This window comes from Haplochromis burtoni, unplaced genomic scaffold (assembly GCF_018398535.1).
Source record: "Haplochromis burtoni strain Fernald_Lab_line unplaced genomic scaffold, NCSU_Asbu1 Contig_39, whole genome shotgun sequence".
Classification (NCBI taxonomy): Eukaryota; Metazoa; Chordata; class Actinopteri; order Cichliformes; family Cichlidae; genus Haplochromis; species Haplochromis burtoni.
The window spans coordinates 1,995,749-2,022,909 of NW_024582400.1; the positions used below are offsets into that span (position 1 = coordinate 1,995,749).

Consider the following 27,161-nt stretch of genomic DNA (forward strand, 5'->3'; position numbering starts at 1 on the left):
GGTCCCCCCCCCCCCAAAAAAAAAAAAACAAAACCCTCAAATGTCTCTTTAATAATCTTGGGATAAAGAAGCCAGCACATGGGCCCGGCCTTGATTTTGCTGTTCAAAAAAAAGGTAAACATCAGTTGCAATCCATCACATTTGCAATTCAAACAGAGCCTTCCTCTCTTAAAAAAAGGGAAAGAAAAATCAAAATATAATAATACTCAGCAACAACAACACGGGGTGTGTAAACCTGGCTCGTCACTCACAAAACAATTAATTCCAAGTGGGAGGTAGGGATGTTAAATGGTTAGTAAATATGGATAAAAGAAAAAAAGAGAGAGACACACATTTTCTCTGAGCTTGCTAAGGGGAAAAGCAGAGCGACTCCCTCCTCCCAGTTCAGCCTTGACAAATGCTGGGGTGTGTGCTGACTCTACCCACATTCCTGGGGAGACAGATGGTGGCGCGCAGGACACTGGGAGGACTGGGAGGAATTGTTCAAACAGCCCCAACCTTCAAAGATCAAGCAGGGAGAGTCGAGGCCCCGCCAAGCGCCGGAGAGGGACCCCACCGCTCGTATGTTGCTGAGTTGCATAAACAAACAGCAACAGCTGCTTCGCTACCTCCGCCCCCACCTCCATCGCCACCGCCACCACCTTCCTCTTACTTCCCCCTCCCTGAGGACCCCTGCCCGGTAAAGTTTAGTCTCGCCACCACTGCTAATAAGACACAATTGCTCCGTGCTCATAATTGTGAATGGCACTGGCGAAAACGCTCCGTCTCTCCTTCATGGCTTGTTGTCTGTGTGAATGCCACCACTGCTGTTTGTGGGCGGGGGCCCGACTGGATTGGACTGGATGTTTGCATATGTATAACCTCTAATTAGTCATATTTCAGCTAATTGCTTAAGAGGAGGAGGAGTATTAACGCTTGTAAACATAGCAGACAGAACGGAGCAGCACATGTTTACCTATCAGAACATTACTCTTTATGTTAATCTGACTGCGGCTCGGCTTGTTGTTAATTGCCAAATGTATATCTAATATAAGCAAACAGTGGAGTTTGTCAGTGTCGATAATTAGAGGACAGGCTAAAAAAAAACAAGAGCGCCACCTAGGGAAAGGAATCAAAATGAGTAAGACATCACCTCAATCTCATCTGGAGGATTAGCACTTAAACAATCCAGCTCATTTACAAATCAAGATAACCGGCTTTGTAGAAGGAGCCACGGTGCTTGAATAGGAGTCTTTGGCCATTGACTGGACTCCGGAGGGGAGCAGCAACAGCATTGTAATATGAGGATTGGGACAGCGGCTCAGTCGGCCGGCCCATCTGCTCACGTTTACACCCAGCTGGTAGATCAGGTGAAAGTGCTGGCTGCTGACATCTGATCAAATCAGCCACAGTCTGAGCCTGTCATCCTCGCTTCAGAGAGCACAACACAACACCCACGACCTGGGACTGAACACCGCAAAGCATCAGAGTACATGATATCATCTGTTATTGGCTGAATGGCTCAGTTCTTTTTTTATAACTCTACTTGCATCACAAGGTTTTTCTAGCAGAGGAAGTCCAAGAGAAAATTGGACACCGAGACGTGACAGATTATTTTTCTCCAAACGGGGCTGACCCATTTGAGCTGTAGTTTCTCTGTATGTAAAAGAAAAAAGTCTAACATTTTATAATAAACATTGGTAATAAACGATAAATTGGTAGTTACCTTTGTATCTCTCCAGGACCAATTCATTCTTGATTTTTCACTTAGTTTGGCAGACAAGTACATTACATTCATTTTGGACCCCCTACATTAGTCTAGTTATTATTACAATCCGCCAAGTTATTACTGCTATTAGTTAATAGTAAAATGTTTAACTAAGTTTCTTACTGAGACCCATACATAATCTGATTACTGGCATGTCTACAATAACCATTGCAACACAGATTTACATCAGTTTTTCTACTTTTAACAAACCACGAAATGACAATATTATTTGCTACTTAATAGTTTGTGTTTATAGATGGTTAAACATCATTTCCTGTCTTACTCATTGTTTGGTTTTGTTTGTAGTCTAGGTTCACATTAGGCTGGGGAAGGCTGTTCAGATCAGGGTTGACTGAATCTGTGGTTTTATAGGTGAGCTAAGAAAATTAGGAAAGTAATGGTAACATTTATTAATCATTAATAGCTTGTTATATAATCAGAATGTAACTATTACAGAATTGTATTATTTATGTAGTTAAAAATAATAAATTAACAAATTTTTACAAATTATTAGCCAATGATTTCAGGGTGTCTGAGTGAAAAAAAATTCTGTTTTTCTTTTTTGTTTTTTTTTAAAGGCCAAACAGCTGCCTGCTGGAGGTCTCTTCCTGAGAAAAAGGGAGTTTCTTGTCCCTACTTTTATCAAGTGATTGTTCATAGGTGGATCAATGGATTGCTGGCTGAAGTGTCATTAACTCATAATACGATACAGTTTGGCATGACTGTTGCATGGCGCTGTTTACATGTCTGCATAAGTGGATTCTTTACATTTAGAGGTTAAGTCGCAGTTTTTAATAAAGCAAAAATTCTTCAATTATAATTATCCTCCGAAGCAAAAACATCAACTTCATCTACTTTGAAATTTACTGCTCCGATTTTAGCTTACTGAGAACTTATAATTATCCCCAAATGTGCAAAAACTCTGAAAGCGTGCAATTTTTTTTTGGCCACAATCTATCTCAGCGCACATCTTCAACTAAAAGCTGACAAGCGAGTTAAACACCCGTAACTGCTGGATGCGTTTTCACCTCACAGAACTTTAAGGTGATTCATGCTAACTGCCAGCGGATTCACATTATATTTCAGACGTACAGGATATAAATCGTGGGAGAAAAAAATTAAAGTATACACAGATGTTTATGCAGTGCATGAAATTAGAAGTGGAGGGGGGTGGAGTTTGATGGAGTGCTACGACTGCGGGCTGCACCAGAAGAACATTAAAGGCCAGGAGTGAAGTGAAGTTAAGGAGCTGATAAAAATTTCCAAATTGGAAATTAACACAATCATTCGATCGTGAACACGAGACTGGAAAATCATATCAGGGAGGGCCATCAAAAAACCATTTAGGGCCTCAATTAAAGTTATTACCATTAAAGGATCTGCATCTTCAAAATGCCATGAAAAATTAATAATGATTGCCAATCAGAAAAAATGATCTCCCTTCTCTGAGGGATCGGGGCACATTAGAAATGAAATGAAACAGGGGACAGACAGAGGAGGAAAAGGAAGGAGGGAAAAACAGGAAGAAGGGGATGGGATGAGGAAGAAGAAGGAGAAAAAAGAAAGAATATCCCCCTCACCTGATCCCTTGCAGGCTTGTGTGTGGCCATATGCCGCTCAAGCTGAGTGCGGTAAGCAAACGTGTAGTTGCACAGGGGGCAGGCGAAGTTCTCCTCGTTCTTCTCATGGCGGTACTTGATGTGCTCCTTTAGCGATGTCAAACGCTTGTAGCCCCGGTCGCAGTAGGGGCAGGTCAACAGTTGGGCGAAGGCATCTGGCGTTCCAGGTGGCAGGTCTGCACAGGAGACAGCGGGAGGAGGAGAAGGAGGGAGGAGGAAGGGGAAAGGAAAGCGGGCCAAAAGGTCAGCGAATCAATGGCAACTAACGGGCGGGCTGCCCAGAGTGGTATGGGAGTTATCTCTGCAATCTGCTCCACATGAGAGTCACAGTGTCAGGCTGGCATCCGCTGCACTACGACCTCCTCCCGACTCACACACAGCACTCCCACTTGTTCTCACTTTCCTCCACATAGTTACAAACACGTACACGGTACTGGATGCACACACTATTCCACAGATAGTCCGAATTTCTTTAAACAGCCCTCATTTTCTAGTCCCCTCACACCTAACCACCACCGCTGGCACGTTCATCGTGTCTGTAGCGTGAATCACAATCCCGCTCAAATTCAAGCCCCCCTCTTCCAATTCTTTCCCTCCGGGGAGCTTCGAAGGTGTGCTATCTGATTTCAAGCCCCTGCCCAGCTGTTGCTTAAGACTGTAGGTAAACACCCAGGCATCCGGCGAATCTGTGGGACCAACAGCTGCCCGGTCGTGTCAGCGAGAAGACTTTTTCTCCCCCTTTCTTTTCTTTTTTTTTTTTAAACATTTGCCAGGACATTAGCTGAGCAAGCACCCTCAGTTACTGCAGCAGTTATGCTATAAGAGTAGGCACATTTAAGGCTGGATATCCTTTAAAATGGTCTGGAGTAATAGGAAAGGTTTTTAAATGCATCGGTTTAAAGAACGTTTTAAGACATTTTTCAAGTTTAAAGGTTATTGTGGGTGTCTTTCTGCAAAAAACATCCACCAAGCTGCTGGCAACACATCTAGAGTTAAGAGCAGGGTTTGGGTTAGGTTTTGTCTACTTGGACAACCTTGAACTGAAAAACTATGATGCCAGAACAAATGCATGAGGCTTAATTTGAAAGATATCATATTATCCTTCCTGAAAATATGCCTGTTTAGCCCTGTGAGGTCTAACCCTAAACCTACTTATATTTTAGAGGAAAAAAACTTTAATAGATTTGATGCTTGCCATCTAGAAGGATCCTTTTTGGTATCCCATGATTGTGAACATTTGGAAGAACAATTAAAAAAACATAATGACAAATTCTGATAGGTTAGGGTTCGGGTTGGGTCAGTGCCAATGACCCCAATGACTTAGACTTTACTTTCTTTTAACACGTGACTAAAAATAACCCTAACCCTGACTCTGAGGGGTTAAACCTACCTGTAACTCTTCCTTAACACAGGGAACCATAGATAGGTTATCAAAATTAGGTCAAACTTAGCATCAATTCCCAATATTTTCTGAGTCATAGCTGTTCTGGGTTACATCTTGTCTTGTTTCCTTCCTCTCACCCTAATCTTTCGACCCAGATCCTTCCTACAAACCCTTGGACAGGACCCGTACCGTTCTCCTCCGGTCCAGTGGCTTCCGGTGTGCCCAGGCGGGACAGCTCCTCGGGGGCTTCCGGGTAGATGATGGCGGTGTCGCCCCGCTGCAGGTACTCGGCGATGCTCACCACGTGGCTGTCGCTGTCATCCAGCTTCCGCTTGGCAAAGAAGTCCTCCAACTCTGAAGTGCAATCGACGCTCTTGACTGAAGTGACAGAGAGGAAGAGAGAGAGATGGAGATTGTGAAGGAGGAGACTGAGGACAGGAGGGTGGGGGGGAGGCGAGAGGAATAAATTGGATTCCCTTCGTCCCCAGAGAAATGTCTTACAGGAGGATATTGGGAACATCTTGGTGGAAATGTGATGAGGATAGCCACCCTAAAACATTACGGCCGTGCTTTGGGGAGAATGCATCTAAATTACTGGGCTTGCTTGTCACGCCACGTCGGCTAAAACAAGAACTGTAACTTAATCCGAACAAAAGTCGGGAGATAAAGGTGCTACCATGAGCCTTGAAAAAACTTCACTGACCTAATTTACTCAAATAATTTTTTAAAAAAGAGCCTCATATACATACACATACAGACAAGCCTGGCTTAATCAGCAATAGAGCCACGTTTCTCAGTATCGACTTTCACATATAAGGTCAATCAAGAGGCTGTGGCTTTTGTTGATTCTGTGTTGAACAGATTACCAGGGCCAAACCACAAAAAGAGAAGAAAAAAAAGGGAAAGAAAGGGCGAGAGAGGAGAGAGAGTGTGGGGGGTGGGGGCGGGGGGCATGCTTTGCCACAGCTGAGCTGAATGAATCTTAAGCCAACCAAAGTGCTGAGGCCACACAATGCGTTTTCTCAAATTATTTCCCAGTCCCTTCTCTTCAGGGAAACTCTTAAGCTGCAGCGTGGAGATAGCTGCCTCCTAAACAACAAACCGGAGCAAAAAGAAAATCAGCAGCCTTCATTAGTCAAGGGGATGGCCGACTTTCAAAACATCACACGTACGCGCGCACACATACTTTTTACAACCTGGAGAGATCCTGGAGGATGTTTGGTGACCAAAAATATATATTTTTTAAAAATCCTCACAAAACAAAAACAACCAAGTGACATCTCATCAGACTTCACCCCTGTTAATTAGGCTTTTAGACTGCGAGCCAAGGTGAGGTTTAAAGAGCGATTTGTTAGACCGTGATGACTTTGCAGGCCAATTTGCGAAAGGTCAAGGTAGTAGATATTTGGATGTCAAAAATGGCACCGAAATGTCATCGGTGCCAATGGATCGCTTTTGATAACCGTGATGGCATAATTCTCAGTCTTCTCATTAGATGATTCTTTGTGGCTTTGGAGGAAGTGCTAAGCTAATTGTGATGATTGACTGATGATTGACTGGGTGCGGCTCAGTGCAAGCAGTTCCTGGACTTAAAGCTGAAAAGCTTCAGGGTAATGAAACATGGTTTACTTTAACATTCAGCTGATGCAAGCGTCAGGAATAATAAAATGAGGACATATTCTGGATGAAAAAACATACATGCAAAGTGTTTCTTTAAGGAGAAAACGACCAGCTTTCTTTCCAACGGACGAGGAAATCACCTGGATCAAAGTGTGCTTTGGCATCGGGGGACGTGATCAAACTGCTTATGTCTTTAAATGAAATCACATGTGATCTAGTGGCGGGGAGCTTCCACAGCGGTGCCACAGTATTGTTTCCAAAAGTCCTTTAAATGGAAAACATTTGCTGGGCTTGAATTTCCAGAACATGAAGAAGGGGAGAGGAGAAAAGAAAGCGAAGAGGAAAACACCAGCAGAAAGTAACGGTAATTAAAGCTGAAGGGAGGATTTTGATTCAGGGCTGCATGGCGTTCTGCGGGGCGAGTTCGGTTTACCATAACGGCGTCCGAGGCCAATTGTCAGGGTGGCCAGGATGATATCATGGAAGGGAGGGTATGTGGCGACAAATCAGCTTTGGTGGCTTAATGAAAAATGGCAGATCGTGTTCGACTCCACCAGAAGAAACACTTAGCTAACTGGGAAAGCTGAAAGTAGCATGTGTAATCAATGGTTATTAAAATCAAAATCACTTCAGCTGCCTATAAACATACACGGGATTGCCTCAGTGATCACTGAGTCAGCAGAGGAAGATTTCCTTTTAATTACAGCGCGCAGTTTGTGGATATGTTTGCTTTGTTCTGTTCAGGAACTCCTCCAGGGACTGCAAAAAGCTAAAAAGGCCTGTATTAACTTATTAACATTCACCAGGCCACCAGCAACCCATTTAGGTTTGATTTTTCTTTTATCCACATGTTAATTAGGCAAATTTTCACAAATTGGAAACCCATAACTCTAGCTCTAGATCAGTTGGCAGTGACCTGGTAGATCTTAAGAGATTCAGGTTCTGTGGTTTAGTGGTTATAACTATCACAACCTTTTATGTTACAGCCAAATTTAGTCTAGTTTTAAACCCAGTTTTGACTTGGAATAAGTCATTTTGACCCCATCAGTCTTCAGCAGGTTATCAATAAACCGTTAAGGTTAGAATTACAAACTAGTGACCCTTCAAATTAATCAAATGTCTTACATACATTTTGGCATTACAGTTCTTCTTTTTTGAGATTATCCAACTGAGTATCCAAAACAGGCAGAAGTGCCATCAAAGGGCTGGATATTAGCTGAAATCCAACCCCACTGAAAAAGCCACATTCAGCCTGATGGCACATCAAAGACCTTCTAACCTCTTAACATCCACCAGGTCACCAGCAACACATCTAAGAAGGAGGGATTTGTTTAGTTTCAATCACTTAGTAAATAGTCAATTTTTCATAAACTAGAAACTACAAACATATGCTTAGCCTAACCCTAGATCAGTAGTCGGTAGTTTGGGGTCTTTAAAACGTACAACTTTAGCTGAATTTGAACCCAGTGTTGGGCGTGAAATGGTCATGTTGAACAGTTCACTTTCAGTTTGAGAAGCTCTAAACATCTACGAGGTCCTACAAGTTGCAGCTGAGCTGCTGGAAGTAAGTTTTTAACCTCTTAACATGACCTGCTAGATGTAAAGACGGTAAAAAACAGTAAGAGAAAGAAAACTAAAATATCCAATCCTTGACGTAGAGGTAGAGAACCCTTACCCTATATTTCGGAGTTAAAAACAAAGGACTTCCATTATTATGTTTATTTGTTCCAATAGGTTAGAGTACTAATAATCAACGATAGGGCTGTCAGACCTTAAAGACTTGCAGACTGACAAAGAAACATGCACGTAAGGCACCAGACAAGAATGGCTTAATATGAAAGGTTTGACACACATACAGCAAATATCTGAACTCACCTGTACCGTTTCCAACTGTCTGCAAAGTGGTATCAGGCCCCAGGGTGTCAAAATCATCTTTTATTTCATCTGCACAAAAACAGAAGAAGAAGAAAAAGCAGAGAAGGGAGGGTGAGTACCTCGATGTACCATGCACGCTGACAAACGCTGACAATGAGGCCTTTAAGAAGAAGGTATGGCGAAACCAATAAAGGCACCGCTGTGCATCACAGTGCACCACGGCTTTATTCAGCATGCTTAATGAATGCTATCATCTGAGCCAGACAGAGACTTATTTACCTTTAACGTGACAACAAGCGGCGGGGGAGGCGAAGAAAGCTTCAATCGCCAAACAGAGCGATTAAATACAACACGGAACACATCCACCTGAGCAATCATAGAGCTCCAGCCAACACGCAGGCTGAGCTTATTACTCCCCGGCTGTGACGCCGCTGCAATCCGCTGCATGCAGGATCACGCTTGTTTTTTATCATATGTCATTTTGGTGGATGCTTTTATCCAAAGCAGCTTGGAGTATTGTGAGCGCGCACATTTTTGTGATTCACCACAAGCCCTGGCAGAGACTTAGTAGTGCCTTGCTCCGAAACTAAAAGGAATACAACCCTTAACCACAAATTAAGAGTTTTAGTTGCACAAACATTTCTCCCGGGCAGAAATAACCTCATTGGTTGGGGTAAACCTCAGGTGGGTGGAGTCAGAAAATAAATAAATTAATGTTTTCTGGTGAGGTATGAAGCCCGACAATACAGAAAAACATGTAAAACAGGCGGAAACTATTATTTCAAAGCCTCGCACACACGATACTGAAGGGGAAAGTGCATTTTTAACCAAAAAAAAAGACACACATTTGATCTGCCCTATTTACCACTTTTCCAGGCCTTACAGGCCTTTGAATATTCCTTATTCTGCAGCAACCTATCTGGATTGAAAGCCTTTCATAAAAGCCTTTTATTTGAAAGTTATCAAGCAATATTCCTCAGTCTCTGGCTAGATTTTAGGCTCTAAGAATCTGTGGCTTTCTTTTTTTGGCTCCACCTACTCAAGCCTGACCTCAGCTATTCAGATTATTCCTTCATCTCAAAGAAACCCTTCCTCGGAGAAATGTTGGTTTAAGCAGGACAAGTTCTTACTGCCAATCAGGATAATGGCTCCCGGTCTGTGCAGACGGGGAGATATTGCCCTGGCACAGGTGAGGCGACAGTAAATAAAGGGTGGATTGACAAGCTCATAAACAAACCCTCTTTTCCACCTCCACCTCACGGTCGACAGGAGGACACAGACTTGACAATCAGCTTAAGAAGTCCCTGGTCCCTCCTTCCTGCCTCGTCAGTAAAAATTAAATCAAGGTGCTTCCGAGAACATGAGGCCTTTGTCTTAAAATAAAAAACAAGAACAAAAAACCTGCATTGTCTTCTTTTCACGCATCTGTTCTTGCTCTGCTGCTCCTGCAAGGAGGTTACAAGCGTTGCATTGTGAGCATTTTTTATTTTTTTTCCCAGATGACAGCAGGATCCGATGTATCGGACTATCCCTTGGCTATTAAACCAGGATGAGCGCCTACATAAGAGCAACCTGGCTGAGATAATACAGGAAAGGTGGTGGGTGTGTTGTTGATAATAATGTTATCCTGCTTACATTGCTTTGCACAAAAGCCAGAAGCAAAAAGAGTTTTTATTTGGAGTTGGAAACAATGGGCTTGATCCTTGTGGAATGCTTTCTAAGGCTCGCAATTCGGGTTTGCTTGAAATTAGAGATTTGGCTTCTGCGGTGAAATGATAAATACCCCTGTCAATGGCTTCAGAGAATAATGACAGACTCTTCTGCAGGGGTATGTCCTAGTTTAACTTTCCCCATGCTGTACATTTGATTGCACGTCTGCCAAACAGCATCAAAACCACAGTCGCACTATGGGAAAATAAATGGGTTTTAAAGAACATAAATTAAAGCTACGACAAAACAAAACAGATAAAAAAAAATACTTCCACCACAGATTAAAATATACCCACAAGTATCAGATATCAGAATGTAGAAAAGCCTCCCCCCCACCCCGTCCACCCTTTTGTGCTTAAAACTCCCTCACATTTCTGTGTCCTCGTAGGCACCGTGTTTGCGTTGGGTAATCAAATTTGACTGCATACTTTTAGTCTGACGCAAGGGGATGACCAGTGGGATTTACTGGCCCTTCACTCTCCCCTATTTACCTTGGAGAACTTTTGTTATCTGTGGTCTAAAGGGAGGGACGGCTGCTTCCAGTAGGAGGTAGACTAACACCACATACACCTCTCTGCTATGGCCTCTGGGACACTTAAATACATAGATCCATGCCAGTGCTGAGCTACATTCAAATGGGACAAAGTGCCATTGCAGTGAGTGACAGTGGCTCATTGCTCTTTTTAACTTTTTCTGTTTACATATCGCACAACCCTCTCTCAGAGAGACTCAAATTAGTTTCCTTGTTTTAAAACTGGTACTAAATAGAATAAAAAGGCATTACACGCAATGTAATGCCTTTTTATTCTATTTAGCAATGTATTTATAACAATTTAATCATTATGTTAAGTTGTGCTTTTCCCCCCGACATGACAGGGATCAGTAATAACTGTTACTCCATGTTGTTGTCTAGCTATTTCATTTGTTAATCCACATTTTTAGCTTGCAATTCAAAGTGACTGCTAGCCATACTGTTAAATAAAGAATTTCCAACTTTATTTCCAACCAAAATTTGCAATTTTAGTTCACTGTTTTAAGTGTATATCCAAAGAAACTATGGGCCAAACTGGACTCAAACCATGAAAATATATTTAAGTCTCTTAGCTATTTCAAACAGTTATCTATATTTCTAATACCCTGGCAGCTTTAAAATCTTCATTTCTCTATTCATAATTTTAAGTCTTTATTTCAATTGTTATTTATACTTTTACTAAAAAAAATCACTGTAAATTCTTAATTTTAGCTACCTATTTCAACTGTTGTCCACAATTTAAGCTAACTGTTAGCTATATTATTAGCAAAGCTAATAAGCTAGCCAGTTCAATTATATTTAGTTTGTAAAATAAACTGTATTTTCTCGTTTTTCATATTAGCCGAGCTGGGCACAGAATATAGAAACACGCCCTTGGCAATGGATGGGAATTATGATTAGTGTCATTGGCTGGGAATTGCTGCCTTAAACTAATAAAAATGTCCAACATTAGTGTTATTAGCTTCTGTTTAGAGAAGAATTCTTAGAAAAGTGAGTTTATCCTTGAAAGGGAGCTTAAAAATGTTACATTATGAAAACAAAAACTGCAAGTAATGTCAGAAAAGCAAAAGAAGAGAGGCATCTGATTTCTGCTGGATCCACTTATACCACAAATATGTGCCTATTCTTGGTCATGGAAAGCGTCTTGGATGAAAGTGTCCACTAAATGGTGGAAAAGTGTGTTTTGTTAGCAGTAAATCACTGAAGACCTGAGGCGGTAAGGTACACACCTCCTTGAAGAGTGATGTTGAGGTTTGAGAGCCGACTCTGGACTCAGGAGGAGTCCAGACTACCTTTGGCCCGACTGTAATTCCACCTATTTTCATAGCAGCTCAGATGCTGTTTATTTTGAAAACATTCCTGTTTTTATGGCCGGTCACCGCAGTCACAGGCGCTTTAAAGTTCTGCCTTTGTGCATTTAGCCTCATTTATCCTGAATCTGTCATGTTTGAGTCAAGCGCCTAATAGTTCTGAATCTCGGAAACAAAACAAAAGTGGCAGGATTAAAGGTTTTAGAAGGCTAATGCAAAATGGGATATTTTTAGACTTGTCAATGGCAGATACTCTGTTCCATCGCTTGCTTCGAAATTGAGCATTTAGCAGCCAAAGAACACAGTGTTTTCCTCTGAATTTTATTCTTGGCAGGATGGATAGGCATCTAAAACGCTATGGGAAAGTCCTGGACTGCAGTAGGTGTTTAAATGACAAATTAATAACTGCACAACTCGATAGATGTGCAAAGAAAACAAGAACCACTGTTTGATCGAAAACAGAAGGCCAAATTTGGCTAAAAAAATATATTTTTTCGTTTTGTTTTGTTTGCAAACAACACAAACATGAAGCAAACAGCGCTGCTGTCAGAAATCCCCCTGCCCCCCCACCGACGGCTGGGAGAAGGGGTTTAAAAAGGGCAACGGGGGGAAGACAGGTGATTTATTTGAAAACGCCTGTCAGTGATAATGATGTCATGCTTTCCAGCACATCGTGTCCAGCCTCACTGTGGGATTAAGGAATGTCAAGGACAATGCCAGACACAAGACTCTGATTGTGCGGTGGAATCAGACGAGGCTCAGCGATAAACTTTTTCTTTCTTACATGCTGTAGTTGTGTCTGGGAGAGTCACCTCGGCTGTTTTTGCCCCGTACAGTTTCTATTTGGCTCGAATATTCCCAACCCTTCCCAGGACCTTCATTCAATCACGCTTCCAAGACCTGTGCAAAAACTCTCGATAGGGGAGTGACGACCAAATCAGTCCGAGTACGAAGGAGGGAGGGTGCTAACTTATCTCAGGCCTGAGTTATGTGCTGAGGTATCACTGTAGACACTTAGGCACCGCGGATGTTAAAAAAAAAAAAGAAAGAAAAAGGCAGGCTGGGAAACACAGCACCCGCAAGATTGGGAAAGAGACTCCCAAACGCTCTAATGAACTTGACTTGCTCTCCGAAATATGTCAGACGCTTTATCACACAAGAAGCATATTATCTGGGAATTGCAACATAGTTGAATTACAGACATTATGGCACCGCAGGTCTTTATCAAATAAACAATTACCGTGTGCAATGACAGCTTGTTTATCCTTTATCTTGATTTATTTACCAAACTGTCTTTTCTTTCTTCCACCCCTTAAGGAGGCAATATGAACGGTTATTTAGAAGTGAAAGTTGATACCCGCTAAGTTTTTCCCCCCCTTATCCCTAATAAATGTGCAATTTTCCCCCATATTAAAATTTAAGACTGCTGAATGTTCCCCCGTTTTTCGGCACTGTGCACAGCTAGTTCATTAGCAGAAATGAATAGCAAAGCCCAGCTCATTTAAATGGGCTGTCTTACATGACTTCTCGCCATACTCTGTTCCTGTCACATGCTTCCAAGAATCATTGACTCTTATTATACATGTAAATGGCTATCATAAAAATAAAAATTTCATTTAAGATTGTTAATGACTTTTTGCAGCAGTCTGGCTTCCTTTAATGATTATACCCTGCCCCCTAATTAAAAGTATTTATCTTTCAAGCATCTGTGACTGGGGCCCCTGCAGAAGGAGTTGCTCAAACAAAAGACAATAAGTCAGTCAAGTTGGGGTAGGTATCACCTGCCTGGGATTAGGCAGCTTGTTAGGGGCGAGACGAATTAAGCAGCATCAGTCACTGCTGGACGTTGCTGAAACACCATAAAAACACGCTAAGATTTCATTTCCTGCAGCTCACAGGCTTCTTCCCCACCCCACCTCCTCCTTATACATTACTGTAAATATTTTTTTGTTGTTTGGCTTTTCTCTAAGCGTGAACCAAATGGTCTCTGCCGCTCACAGAGAAACTGTTTATCATGTCTGTCTGCTGAGGGAGCGTCATCGGGGCTTCACCGTCAGACCTGGCTCAAGCATTGTTTGCAAAACGCTCCGTGGCGTTTGTTTAAGTCTGCTCGGGCACCAGATGGGTGGGGTTTACAGCATAAGATGATACCACAAGTGGCAGGATGAGCACACATTCACTATAGAGTATCCATGAGTGAGCTTAGTGGTAGTTTTTCTGACTGACAGCTCACCTGAACCCCACACATCTGGTAAGAAAAGCCAAGAGTTCTTATGGTTCTAAATCTTCCCAACCCCAACCCTAACTTGAAACCTAAAAAAATCTCAAATCTAATTTTTGCTTTATTAAGTCTTGGCAATCAGGGTACAAAGAAAATAACCATCCTAATTGACCAAAATCAACCAAACTTAACATTTCTTCTACAAAAAAGCCCAAAACATAGGCTGAGGGTAGGGTAGGTGTTAGTGTTACCGCCTATAAGAACTTAAACCGCAAAGGGTTAAAAGAACATGGATGTTTGCATGATTTAAAATATATTCTTCTATCATCTTCTGATATTTCTAATAGTGCAGGTCACGTTTCTCAAATAGTGGATATCCGAGTTTGGAATAAACACCCCCATATGTTTTCTTTGTCATTTCAGGCAACAGATTGCTGCCTGTTTAGGAACCTCAGTGGGCAGATCCACAACTGTTCTAGTCAACAAAACCTAGACTGAAAGCCAAGCAGAATTTAATTAGGAAATCATCAATTTGCCTTTTTGCCAGCTTTACAAGCTCAAGAAAAATCCAGCACAGAGTTACTTTGGGAAGTCACAGAGCTTATCCGCGATCACGACATCAAGCTGATGCCATTCTACACATCTGACAACTGCCAAGGCTCATTTTAAAGTGTCCCATTAAGGTTGCCTGTGCAAGCTGCTTTGCAACCCAACTATTACCAAACTCCTACAGTTGACATGACTGAATTTACTTGTTCTACACTCACCAGTACCATCCACAGAAGCACTCAGCATGTCATTGTCGGGCCAAATGTGCTCCACGCCACTGTCCCTCATCTCGTCGTCATCATCGTCCTTGTTCAGCAGGCCGTGTCCCTCGATACGTGGCGAGACCTCAGGGTTGGTGAGGCTGGCCGGGCTGCTGGTTCCGTTGATCAGAGGGTCTTCCTCAGACACTGGCAGCTTGTCTTCCTCCTCCGTCTCTGATCCGGTCTCCACCACATTCTCGTAGTTGAGAGCTGTGACACAAAGGAAGAACAAATTTGGTCAGTACAGGAAAGCACGGCGGAGAAATAATGCAGTTCTCTACAACTTCTTGTGGATAGATGAATCTGATGAGGGATTTAGACCAGTTTTGGAAAACTGAGGTCTATCCGCAGATTAAAAGGATAACCCCACATTACTGCTCAATGCAAGGCGTAGGCCCCTTTTTCTTTTGGTGGGTTACACCCCAATTACAGCATCCACGGCTGGAATTTGTGACTAAACCACAGCGGTGGGCAGACAGCTGTCGAGGAGATACGAGCCAAAATAGCCACTAATTTTCAGCCGTGCTCACATGCCTTGGATGCCAACGAGCTGCACCTTTCAGGATGGCTCTGCTCCGGAGCATACCGCTCACATTTGAGATGCTCCACATAGCACGTACAATATTACAACTGTTGTTGCTATGCATACAAAAGGCTTAACCTATAGTGATTTAGATTATTCACTGCATGTAGCCCTCGGATGTCTTCACATTTGCATTGCCAGTGAACCATGAACATTAATATAAATGTTTCCTAACATATTAAAATATAAAAGCATGGCAGCGCCTTTAGGCACATACACACACACACATTCAAAACTCCAACAGCAGGGCTCGCCCAGTTCCACAACACCCAGGTCCCAGACATATGCCTGCATTTCTTAAAATAGACGGCCTGTAAATAAGGGCTGTGAACTCAATCAAAGGTGGCTCTCGTGCAAATTAGTCACCACCATCGGCTGGTTCTCAGCGAGTACGCGCCACGGCGTAAATCACTGCAGAAAAGGGACGTCAGAGGACTTATTGGAGCAGTGCAGATGGATGGCATCACATGGGGACACACCTCATTGGCAGCTTGTGCAAAAATGTTCTGTGGTGAGAGCCAATCATGGGAGGGCCCAGAGTCTGAGCCACCGAAGTGAAGAGGTGGAGGCTTTCGTTGAATTTATGTTTCCGAGTCATAAAAAAAGCCTTAGCGAGCCCACAAGTCAGCAGAGCTTCGGTGAAAATCAATAGATTTATATCTTGTTTGTGGAAAATATGCAGAACTCCTCACATTGTGACCCTGCGAGGAATCAACAAGCTTAATTAAGGCGGTTTTTATGCCAAAGTTATAGCTACAAGTGTCCCTGCCTCTTGAACTCTCTGAGAATCAGGAGTGCCAACCAGATGAAGTTCATGCACGGCATTTCTGAAAACGTTATACATATCAAAAGATAAGCCTCCCCACATCTCCTTCTGACACGTCTCTGTGCGATTGACTGGTCTGCACTTGCCTTCAGCGAACAACTGCACAACAGGTGCAAATTAAAATGAAAACAGGGCTTTCAAACGTGGGAGGGGAGGCAGTTGGGGGTGGTGGGCAGGGGTGGCAGGCAGGCAGAAAGTGGGGGAGGAGATGAGGAGGAGGACGAGGAGGAGGGTGGGAGTGCGGTGACCTGCCTCGAATACCAATCGACGGAGGAAACAAAACCTTTTCAAGAGGTGTGATCACAAGGGTTTAGGCAAGTTCAGACTCAGTAATGCTCCTTGGGGACGACAAAAAAGGCAACCGAGGCAGGAGACCCACGAGTGGAGAGAGACGTTAGGAGTTCCTGGGTGGTCCACATCCACCTTGGTACAATTGATATTGTGCTTTTATTTGAAAGGTTGGATTGAAAGAGAGCCGTCTCTACCTGTCAAACGTCTAGACGTCTGAATGAGATGAAAGTTTGCCAGACTTAGAAATCTCTTAACTTAAAAATTGTTGGAATTCACCTCTCTGCGCCCCTTCACCCCTGAAGTTTTGAACTTTCCTCAGCAATGTCCCATCAGCTCTGTATCCCCCTCCTCCCCAGCTTGCCGAGGAGGGGGCAGCAGCACAGGATTGGTAGAACAAAAGGCCAAGAGGCTTGGGAAGCTATCAACCCGTTGCTGTGAACCTGATCTCTGGATGCAGATTCAATGACGGCCGGGCAGGGGCCGGCTGAATGAAATTATCTAAGGCTGGACAGGTTTTAAAGGGCCTATTCTTCCCTAATAAAAGGAGCTAGGGAGCTTCTTTTTGTTTAGCAACACATCCACCACAGCAATGCACACCGTTCTGACTTCCCACATAAGGAATGAGGGAGCGGAGCAAACTTTTCAGGGCAGGACTGAGAACACCGGACCTCAAAGTAAAGCAAAAGAAAAAGAAAAAAAAAGAGAGAGGAGCTTTCTTTTTATTTTTGACACCAGTTTATGTCTCCTGCTGCTTTTTCTTATCTCTCGTGACGTCTTGTCCTCAAGTTTCTGAACAAATTTAAACACGGGGGCGTTGAACTGTCTCCGTGGATGCAATCTTCCCCGAACGTCAGCTGTCTCCTCCGCATTCAACGTATACCTCCAAGAAGGCAAAATGACAGTGGGGTGCTCGTCAAGTCAAACGCGCAGTATTAACGTCAAGAAAGCTGCCATTGTTTAGGTGCCACTGCTGACAAGAGCCTCTCCCTCTCTGAGCATGAAGCATCTATTGGTATTGTGTCAAGCAACAAAGTAATTCTAACCTACTAATATTTCGCAGGCAGTTATTTCATCCCCCTCCCCGAACCTCACTCTTAATCAGTCTTTTGTGTTGCCGAGGAGAGCGAAAGACAAAGAAAAGATAGTGTTTACTTCTCCAGTGCCTCTCCTCTTCTCTCCTTTTCTTACCTTAAGTGTCATCCTTGACAAAAGCAATTATGAACGACGTTTCGCAAACTGTTGCCGCTACCTGTTTGCTTTCTTCTACTCCTCTTAAGGTAAATTGGGGGGGGGGGGTTCTTCGACTTGCGTTTTTGTTGATAATTAAAGTGACATGTGTAGCAGCGCAATTCTTGTTTAATATCAGGTTTTAAGCTATCTGACATAACCCTTTCACAGTCCCAGCATTATTCTGTCACTCACAAAAAAAGTACAGAGTGAGGACTAATATTGATTAGTACGGCTGGAAGCATCAGCAATGACAGCCTGAGAAAAAAATCAAGAGTGCAAAGGGACAAAGTCTTATTAAAATCTCATCATTTCTTTGATAAAGTCAGGGAGGAAGAAAAAAAAAACAATGGCGCAGGCAATTCTTCAGCTGTGACAGTTGCACTCTGCAGACACAGAGAAGCCAGTGGAATTAATTTAGTCCAACTCTAACATGATTGTATTTACAAAGCTTCAGGTTTGACAGGGAATGAGTAGCTCCAGTGATCAAAACACGCTTTTAATGTTGGAATCACAATCGACTCCTGCACACAAAAAAGAAAGAAAAAACCCCACCAAAGATAACAGTTGTCAGGCCACATGCTGCGTTCAAAGATGCCCAAAGTCACTTGGAGGAATAGGCAGCTACCAACTTGCGTCTTTGATGTTGACCGCACGCATCTGTTTGTCGGAAAACTTTTGCATATATGATAAGTCTGTACAAGCCGAGCGTGCTTGACACAGAATAAAAAGTCAAAAAAGGAGCTTACGTTCAGATCCGTTGGGCCTTTGATACCAAAGTTTGCTTTTAAAACATCTGACGAAACCTGATTAAACTCTGTGAGGTCTAAGTAATCACTGGTTATGACCACAACCCTAAATCTAGGCAATTAGAATATCTTTTTTTTGTTGCTATTTTTCTGGCAATCAGGATACCAAAACAAAAAGGATCATTCTAACTGATATGCATCAAAAATACTTTTTTTCCTTGTCTCCTAAACTCATCATTAGGGATTGGGCTCATCATTTAATTGTGACTTCATCACAAAAAATACATTAGTGTCTAAGTACTTAAAACTAACCCCTAAAATCACCCAAATCCTACATTTGGCCTATTTTTAACCATAGAAAAGTGGTTTGGGCTCCTTAAATAATAGAAATCAGGTTGTAGCGACACATTAACTCTTTGATGACTTAGACTTTGGGCTGGAAATTGACTTTTTTGGTAAAAGGTGAACAACTTTTATTGTATGTCAGATGGAATGATTATTTTCTTTTAAATCATTAAATTATTTTCTAATTTAATAAAAGCAAAAAATGAGATATGATTGTCTACAAGGTTGCAAATAGGTTCAGAGCTGTATTTTGGGTCATTAGTTGTTAAATCTAACTCTTAAAATCATGCAAACCCATATCTGTGCCTCATTTTAAGCATCAAAACTTGTTTCTGCTTCCTTAAATATCAGATATCTGATTGTAGCATCAAGTTAAATGAAGCTGGGTTACAACAAATCAAGAACATTTGTCTTCAATGCCCAAGTACACTAGGTTACTCTATGCCATAAAATCCACCCTCCTATGCTCTGAAGCCCGAGTTCAGAGGTGTTCCACTTGCGTTCTGCCAAGAAAAACCACTTCACAATGCTAACAGGTATAATCACATTTATTTAACAATCCCAAAGTAGTCATCAGGTGCCCAGAGGAGGCTACGCTAAAAGCCCTTCCTGCTGGAGTCTCCGAGCCAGAGAGGAAAAAGAGCTCTTACTGTTCGGCAGGCCAATGGTGGAGGTGATGGCTGCGGGGAGAATGACTAACACCCACGTTCGCGCTCTCACGCTAACCCCGGCTGACTTTTTAGTCAAGTGTCGAGGCTTAGCTCCAGGTGACACGCTCGGCCTCCTACGCCGATAATGAGCCAGGACATTCTCCCTATTGGACGATAACTGCTCGCGCTCGCTCCCTGTCTCATGAATGTGAGCCAAGCGGATCACCTGGATGGCTGGGAGGGAGATGGGGAAGCAGGGGCGCTCTGTTAGTCAGAGTGTGTCCGTGTTTGTGTGTGTGTGGGAGGGCATTAAGGTGGAAGCGAGGTCGCTGCCTTGTGGCTACCGCCAGCAGTAGTGGATTCTCGCGATGACCTTTTGTCTGCCATTGTTCCTGTCTGCAACAGTTTAAGCACTTCCTCGGGTAAGTCTTACTCCTGTCTGATGGAAAGCTCACACCTACAGCGAAGACGGTTAAATCTTATTTTATACATATCCTTAGACAGACTTTATGGCATTTTTTCTGAAATAAAACTCAAACTGGGCTAACAGCGCTCCTTAAAGAGGAACTATTTTATAGATTATTTCACCTTTGTGTTCAAAACAAGAATACACCCTCCTTCAGTCGCTAAACCAGAGCCACCCCAACCCAAATCAGGCCAGACAAAAGGATAGCAGACATGTTTGGATATTTTGTGCTATCTTGTCTCAGTATAATGGTGTGATCGAGCACAAGGGGCAAATCAGGGCCAAGTCGGTGAAAGGACGGTGGCAGAGGGCAAACAAAAGCTCTGAAAGGAGACAGAGGGGGAGAGTGAGGGGTGAGGGCCGGAGAGAGGGGAGGGAGAGACGATGAATGGTGAAAACTCAGTGAAGTGTAAACGCAACCTGGGAGTGTTTGTGTGTGTGCGTCTGTCTGGGCACTGCATGTGTGCGTCTATAGAGAGGGGGAGGTGTGCTGCTGCAAAGTGAAGTAAGTGACGGATATAAGTTGCTGGGGACGACACCTTTAGGTGTTTAAGAGCTAATTTTGAGTCAGATTTATGAGCAAATAGCAGTAAAAGAAGTCACTGTCGAAGCTTAGTAAGTTAAAGAAAGTCTAACTGTGGACATCCAGAGTGAGGCAAACAAAATAAACTCCAAAAACTGCGACGTGATGAGAGTTTTGACGGAATTTAAATCATTCTGCTTGCAAGAGAGTGAAACGTAAGAAATACTGCACTGTTTTCATGCCAAGAAAAGCCTCCCAGCATGAGCGTTTTTCAGGAAATTTGCTCCGACTAATGTGTCTGATAAGTCTTGTTGACCAGATGACACTAAAGCATTGCAAAAAGGACCGATTGCGGGGTTCAAATGAGGCAATCGTAGCCCTTTTTTCTTTCGTGTTTGCAGTCATTTAACTTTAATACGACAGCACTGTAGCACGATAGCGTAGGTTGCCCCGAAAATAAACGACGCCCATAACTCGATTGTGCATAATGAAGCTGAGATTACAGAAGGATTTTTACACGGAGACACATAAGGGGGTAAAGAGGCCACCAAATGGCAGATTTTCTTCCTCTGTTAGAGACTATCAAAGAAAAAACTCGCAGCATCGATATTTGTGGCATCTTCCGACCCATTGGACTGCGTCGAATCGCCGCTGGGTTGTGTCCACGAGGAGCCCCTCACGCAGCCCTGACTCTAATTCAATTAAAGCGCCATTTATTTGCAGAGGAGGCCCGAGCAACAGGCTGGGGAGGGCGAGGGAGGCACAGAAAGCTTCAAGGTTTGCTCAACAGCTCAGAGGTCCCACCTTTGCCGGGTCCTGCATGGATTCACCATCTGTGCCCACCCCGCCCCTTCCTCCTCCTCCTCCTCCCCCAGTTCACACATGTTCCTGCCTCCAACAAATGTTCGAAGAAGTAAACCTCCCGTCCTTCCCCCCACCGCCTGCCTCCTCTTCGTCACACAAGCCAAAGAAGAAGAATAAAAAAGACACACAAAAGCTTCCCCTGGCTGCCCTCAGGACTCCCAGGCCAGGAGAGTGGGAGGGAGGATTCAGAGAAGAAGAACAGAGGAGGGAAAGGTTGGGAGGCAAAGGGGAAGGATGAGGAGAAGGGGGAGGTGGTGATGGAATATATATATATATCCATACATATATAAAATGTTTTCTCGGCACAGGTGAGCTTCCCCTTCGTCTCCTCACGTTACCCTGACACTCGTCAAGCAACGGGAAGAAGGGGGAAAAAACGGTTAAAATTAGAAAATTTAATTTATTTGATAATTTCCCAGAATAATTAGAGTTAATATGGGTTAATTAATATGCAAATCTCTCAGCAGATGTTCAGCAGCGAGGCTGCGCACGGCTGAGGAAAAACAGCCCCCTTCTACTTTCTCCTGCCTGGTTTTGGCTGTCAGTTATTGGGCCGTAATTACTGTAACTAACCAAACACACACACACACACACACACACAGAAGGGGGAAAAAAGAAAACGTTTGCTGGGTGAACTGCTTCCAGTTTTGGAGTCGTCACAGGCAAAGCAGGGCTTCTTACACACATAAAGGGAGACCATCGCTAATTTCCCCTCCACTATAAAGGCCCTTTTTAATGCTCGGAGCTGAATGAATGCAGCAAGTGCTTTAAACTATTTGAAATTTGCGGGGCTTTTTCTGTGCGTGCGGGTATTAATGTGAATTGTAAAGAAGATGAAGAAAAAGAAGAAGAAGAAGCATCAGTGCAGACAGCGACAAGAGCACCTGCGGGTTAATATGAAGAAGGAAACACAGCTAATAAAACAGATGTGTGGAGCCGCTGCGAGCATAATAAAGAGACGGACATGTTTACACGCGTGTCTACAGCTGAGCCGAAACACAATGATCGCACGTGGATTCAAACCAGAGTATGGACAAGTACCAGGGCCACGCTAGGGAAGGAGGACTTTCGGTGTTACTGTTTGTTAGAAACAAAAAGGAAACAAATCAGAAGATGTGATGTTATTCCCACATTTGAACTTTTAGTCCATCATTATTTTACGTACTTTTCAAAAACATTTTGTGGATGAGTTGATCATGTCCTCCTCTTTTCATCTTTATTCTTCGAACTTTCCATCGTTTTTTGTTTACTCTACATTTCTCCTGTCTTCTCTCCATCATTTGTAGTCTCGTTATTAAAACTTTTATTTACTTTTTCACGTTTTCTCGACACGCTCATCACATCTTCTACTTTTCGTCTTTGTTCTCAGCATTTCTCCTTTATTTTAAAAGTTTTAACTACATCTTCCAACATTTTGACTTTATTGTACAGTCAAGTTTCAGTCTTGATATTTTAACTTATACTTCACTTTTTTTAAGATGTTGATTTTACCCTCTGCTCAACTTTTTGACTTTATTCTCAAACTTATTTTAACTTTGTTCTTAAAAATTTAACTGTATTTTTTAACATTTTGATTTTAATCTACTTTCCAACTTTCTTCTTCTTTTATCTTTCTTCTGAAGTTTTGATTTAATTTTCCTACATTTGTGATTTTATTCTTGACATTTCAACTAGAATCTTGAAAATTACGGTAATTTTTTTCAGTATTTCAACTTTATTTAGGCTTAATTATACTATATAACGGTGTCATTTTCTTTCTGACTTTGTTCTTGATATTACACCCGTACTCACATTGTCGTCATTCTCTGTAAGCATTCAGAATTTATTCTCAAAATTTTAACTTTACTCCCAATATTAAGATTTTGAATCTTTATTTGTTAAACTTTGTCAACAAGTCAGTTTTGCAAAATTGTTGGTTTTATTAGGAAACATTTTAAATTTACTCTTAATAATTTAACTGTATTCTAAACATTAACTTCAATTCCAACTGATTTATCTACATTTTGTTTCCACTTTACTTCTGATTTTATTTATTTCTCCTACTTTTCAACTTTATTCTTGACACCTCTCAACTTTAATCAAAAAATTATAGCTAGTTATAATTAATATTTCAATCTATTTCTTGAACTTGATTCTCATTAAAAATGAAAAATAAAATAACTAAATTCTCCCTACACGTTTTTTAAAATTATTAACAGGAACTATGCCGTGCTTCTTAATATGAAACACTTGCACTGAATATAATGCTGGATTTTTTCCATATTTTTTGACACAAATATCTGCACACTTCTTACATAACTTAACAACTTGCTAATCAGAACTTGAAGAAAAGTGCCATCTATGCCTACATGTTAACAGTGTAAAAACATGCTGTTTCAATTTGAACATCTCTGAATCCTGTGCTGACTTTAATTGAGCTCCGTCGGCTGACAGTAGAGTGGCTGGGTCTTTTTTAAAACAACTTATTGATCAGCTTACCAAAACAATAATCAGGAGATTGTTTGGTAATGAAAATAATCACCAGTTGCAGGTCCAGACTCAATACGTCTCCCTCTCTCTCTCCCCCTTGTTTGTATTCTTGTGGGAGGAGGAGAGAGTTACCTTTAATAGAAAGATTTAATTCATGAATTCTTCCCTGGGGAGGGAGGAAGAATATAAGAGCCTATCTCGGGGTGCTTGCCAGGGTTCTCCTGTGGTCAGCTCTCTCCAATAATAATGTGTTTCTGATAGCAGCTGTGTGTGTGTGTGTGTGTGTGTGTGTGTGTGTGTGTGTGTGTGTGTGCATGCCACAAGCTGAGACTGTTATCTAAATCGTTCCTCTTTCTCTCTCTCTCTCTCTCTCTCTCCCTCTCTCGGTCTCCACTCCTCCTCCTCCTGCCCAGTCTCAAAGGGACACTGTGGCTCAATGCCATGAGTCCACGCCCCACAAAAAACACACATGTACACACACACACACACACACACACCTTTGCACAGCCGCAACATGCATTTATAAAAATAGCGTTTTTAAATATAGACAAACATGTTAGCACACACTCAGGTGGAGGAATCTGCTGACGGAGCCTTGGATCAAGTTGGAGGTGGGGGTAACAAATTGATAGAGGCAGCCTTCTGTTATCAGGTCTCCCTGTTTAAACCTGACTTCATCAAATGTGTGAGTGCGTGTGTGTGTGTGTGTGAGCCCCAGGAGAGCTGGTGTGGCCTTGCAGTACTTTGTGCACAGTGCCACCATGATAACACATCTGCTTTGGGTTCATCTGTTTATGAATCACTCTTATCTGCCCTGCAAGTGTGTGTGTGCGTGTGCTTGTGTATGTGTGTACATTTGCGTTCCTGTGTACCCAAGTGTGTGTTTCTTTGTAGGCTCATGTTATTGTGAGCATTTACACGGGAGGAAAACAGCGAGACGAGGAGGAAGGTGGCATTTTATCAAGTAGCAAACACACCTGAATCCGTTACAGGCCATATTTGCATTTTTATGATAATACAGGCCAAAAGGGCAGCAAAGGGTAGCATTCAGTACGGTACGAGGCATTAAAGTGGCATTTAAGGTGCTTTCTTTGATTTGCGAATTTAGCAGGATTACTCAACAGGTTTGAACAACATTTTTACCAAAGTTAGAGATTAAATATTAGCTAACTTCCATGATCAATAAGATTCCAGGAATCCCTTAAGAATGAGAAAAAGTAAAATACGCAACTGCTTAAATTGCAGTGGGATTGTTGCTATGGCAAGATTCTAGAATGTCAAAACAGACCGAAGGAAGTATTCTAGAATGTTGCTATGGTCACAGGCAAGCAATTTAGACTGGTAATGGAACATTCCGCCCATTAAAGTGAAAGTGTTTTTTCCAAGAAATTGGTAAATAATTTGAAAATGCTAAATCTTAATCGCACATTACATACTCAAGTCAGTCATTTCCAAGTTTGAAGAGTATTTCTATGACAAACTGGTGCTGCAATAGGGTGAATTTGGTCTCCATTATGTATGTAGAAATACATTTTTAAGAATGAAAGGAAGAAATCCCCCAGTAATAAACTTAAAATGAATACACTTTGAAAGAAAATGGCCATTTTTCTCTGGAAACAACTATTTACAGGTCAGAATGTAAAGAAACAGGAAACTTGCTTTGCAGCTTTTCTGAAGCTCTATGTTCATATACAAATAGGCTCATATCTCAAGCCTTAATAAAAATCTGTAAACCCTAAAACAGCGGTGTTAAAAACACTCCTCCATGGCTCTAATACGCAGTGACCTTCAGTGCAGGCAGAGACATTACAAACAACAGGAAACAGGGATGAAACAGCCTCCTCACAACACCCCGGGCTGCCACCACGTGACCCGTCGCCTCCTGTCAGGACAGGTGCTGTGACACCTTTCCTCACACCTAAGAGGAAACCCTTTCCCTCGCAGCACGGAAAGCCAAAAAAACCCCAGCAATTCCTCATCTCTGACGGCTCCCACGTGCCTCAGTTTAATAAAAAAGAATCTATAAAAATAAATTACTCGCACTAAGTATATGCAAATTCAAATGTAAGCAATCATTGCAAAATTAATTTTGCCAGAACTGATTAAAAGCTTTAATAAATCTATATACAGTATTGCGCCAATCTGATATTGTAAATTTATTACGCTCCCTGTAAGATTAATTAGAAAGCGACGGTAACATATTGCACTGCCAGGCCAGATTACTGTACTTTTTTGTTAATAATAGTTAAGCAGAACCTGAGCTGTAATTACCGGCTAACAGGAGCTTTTTGATGCTGATTTCATTCACCGTGAGGAAGGAGAATGGGGATGCGGTGAAAGGAAACAAAAATGAAGGCGTCTATTTTGGAGGAATTAATCACGAGGCTTGAAGTTCATCTTTTAATATTGCTAAAAATTCCAAAAGCTGGAAAGCTGGAGGACTTCGTTTTGTGGAAGAAGTCGTTTGGTCTGCGAGTTGAGCAATTGTTGCAAAGGTTAGCAGTTGCAGACCTAGTTGGGCAACACTTTGGGGGTTTGAAAAAGAAAAAAAATGTTGCAAAAAAAAAAAGCAGTAAAACATCAGTCTGGTTCATTCTGCTTGCATAAAAGTGTCTGAAGTAATCTCTCCACCCCCTCCAACCCTTTGACAACCAGCCACCTCGCTGCTGCTAGAGACACATCACCGTGGTTACTCCTTTCACCTTTCTCCTCAGACGACAAAACTGTCGCACTGGCCAGATAGCAGCAAGGGGAAAAAAAGCACAACACACACACACACACACACACACACACACAGACACTAACACAACAACCGGTTTGATCTGGCCAAGGTTGTTTTGCATTCTTGTCCACAGCGATGGGGCCACGGCCGCGTTTATCTCAGCAAAACAGCACCTGAGAGCGAAAGCGAGCACTTCTCAGTCCTCAAAAGCGGCAGCGGCGGCAGAAAGAGAGAGAAAACGCTCCTGTGAAATATTTCTTTGAGCAGAGTGGGACCTTGCGCAGCCATAAAACTCTGCCAATCAGCAGCTGTTTAAAGGTCGATCTGTGTGTGTGTCTGTGTGTATGAGTGTGTGTGTGGAATGAACAGGGAGCTCAGATGGACTAAAGAGATCAGACAGGATGAACCGGGAGGGTGGGGGGTCCAGGTGAGGGGCCACCACGTTAAAGCGAGGAGGAGGTTTGAATCTGCTTCTTCTTCTGTGGTTGAAGCCAATCTGGGGGCCTGGGGCCTCATTCACATGGTAATGAGAGTGTAAAATCACATCTGTTACCCCCTCACACACACACACACACACACACACACACACACACACACACACACACACACACACACACAC

The 27,161-nt window shown here is 42.5% G+C and overlaps 1 protein-coding gene across 6 annotated transcripts in view; it reads right to left on the bottom strand.

Annotated features, from left to right (window-relative positions):
* Positions 1-27,161, bottom strand: part of zeb2b (zinc finger E-box binding homeobox 2b) — a 100,919-nt gene that overhangs the window by 12,396 nt on the left and 61,362 nt on the right. For 4 of the 6 annotated variants that reach the window (XM_042219882.1, XM_005919937.3, XM_042219881.1 and 1 more), the window contains exons 3-6: positions 14,786-15,040; positions 8,246-8,314; positions 4,940-5,128; positions 3,328-3,542 (exon numbers count right to left, since the gene is read on the bottom strand). In XM_042219882.1, the coding sequence (XP_042075816.1) occupies positions 3,328-3,542; positions 4,940-5,128; positions 8,246-8,314; positions 14,786-15,040 (728 nt within the window). The remainder of the gene's footprint in view (positions 1-3,327; positions 3,543-4,939; positions 5,129-8,245; positions 8,315-14,785; positions 15,041-27,161) is intronic. The other 2 variants (XM_014332901.2, XM_005919938.3) reach the window with 1 other exon arrangement.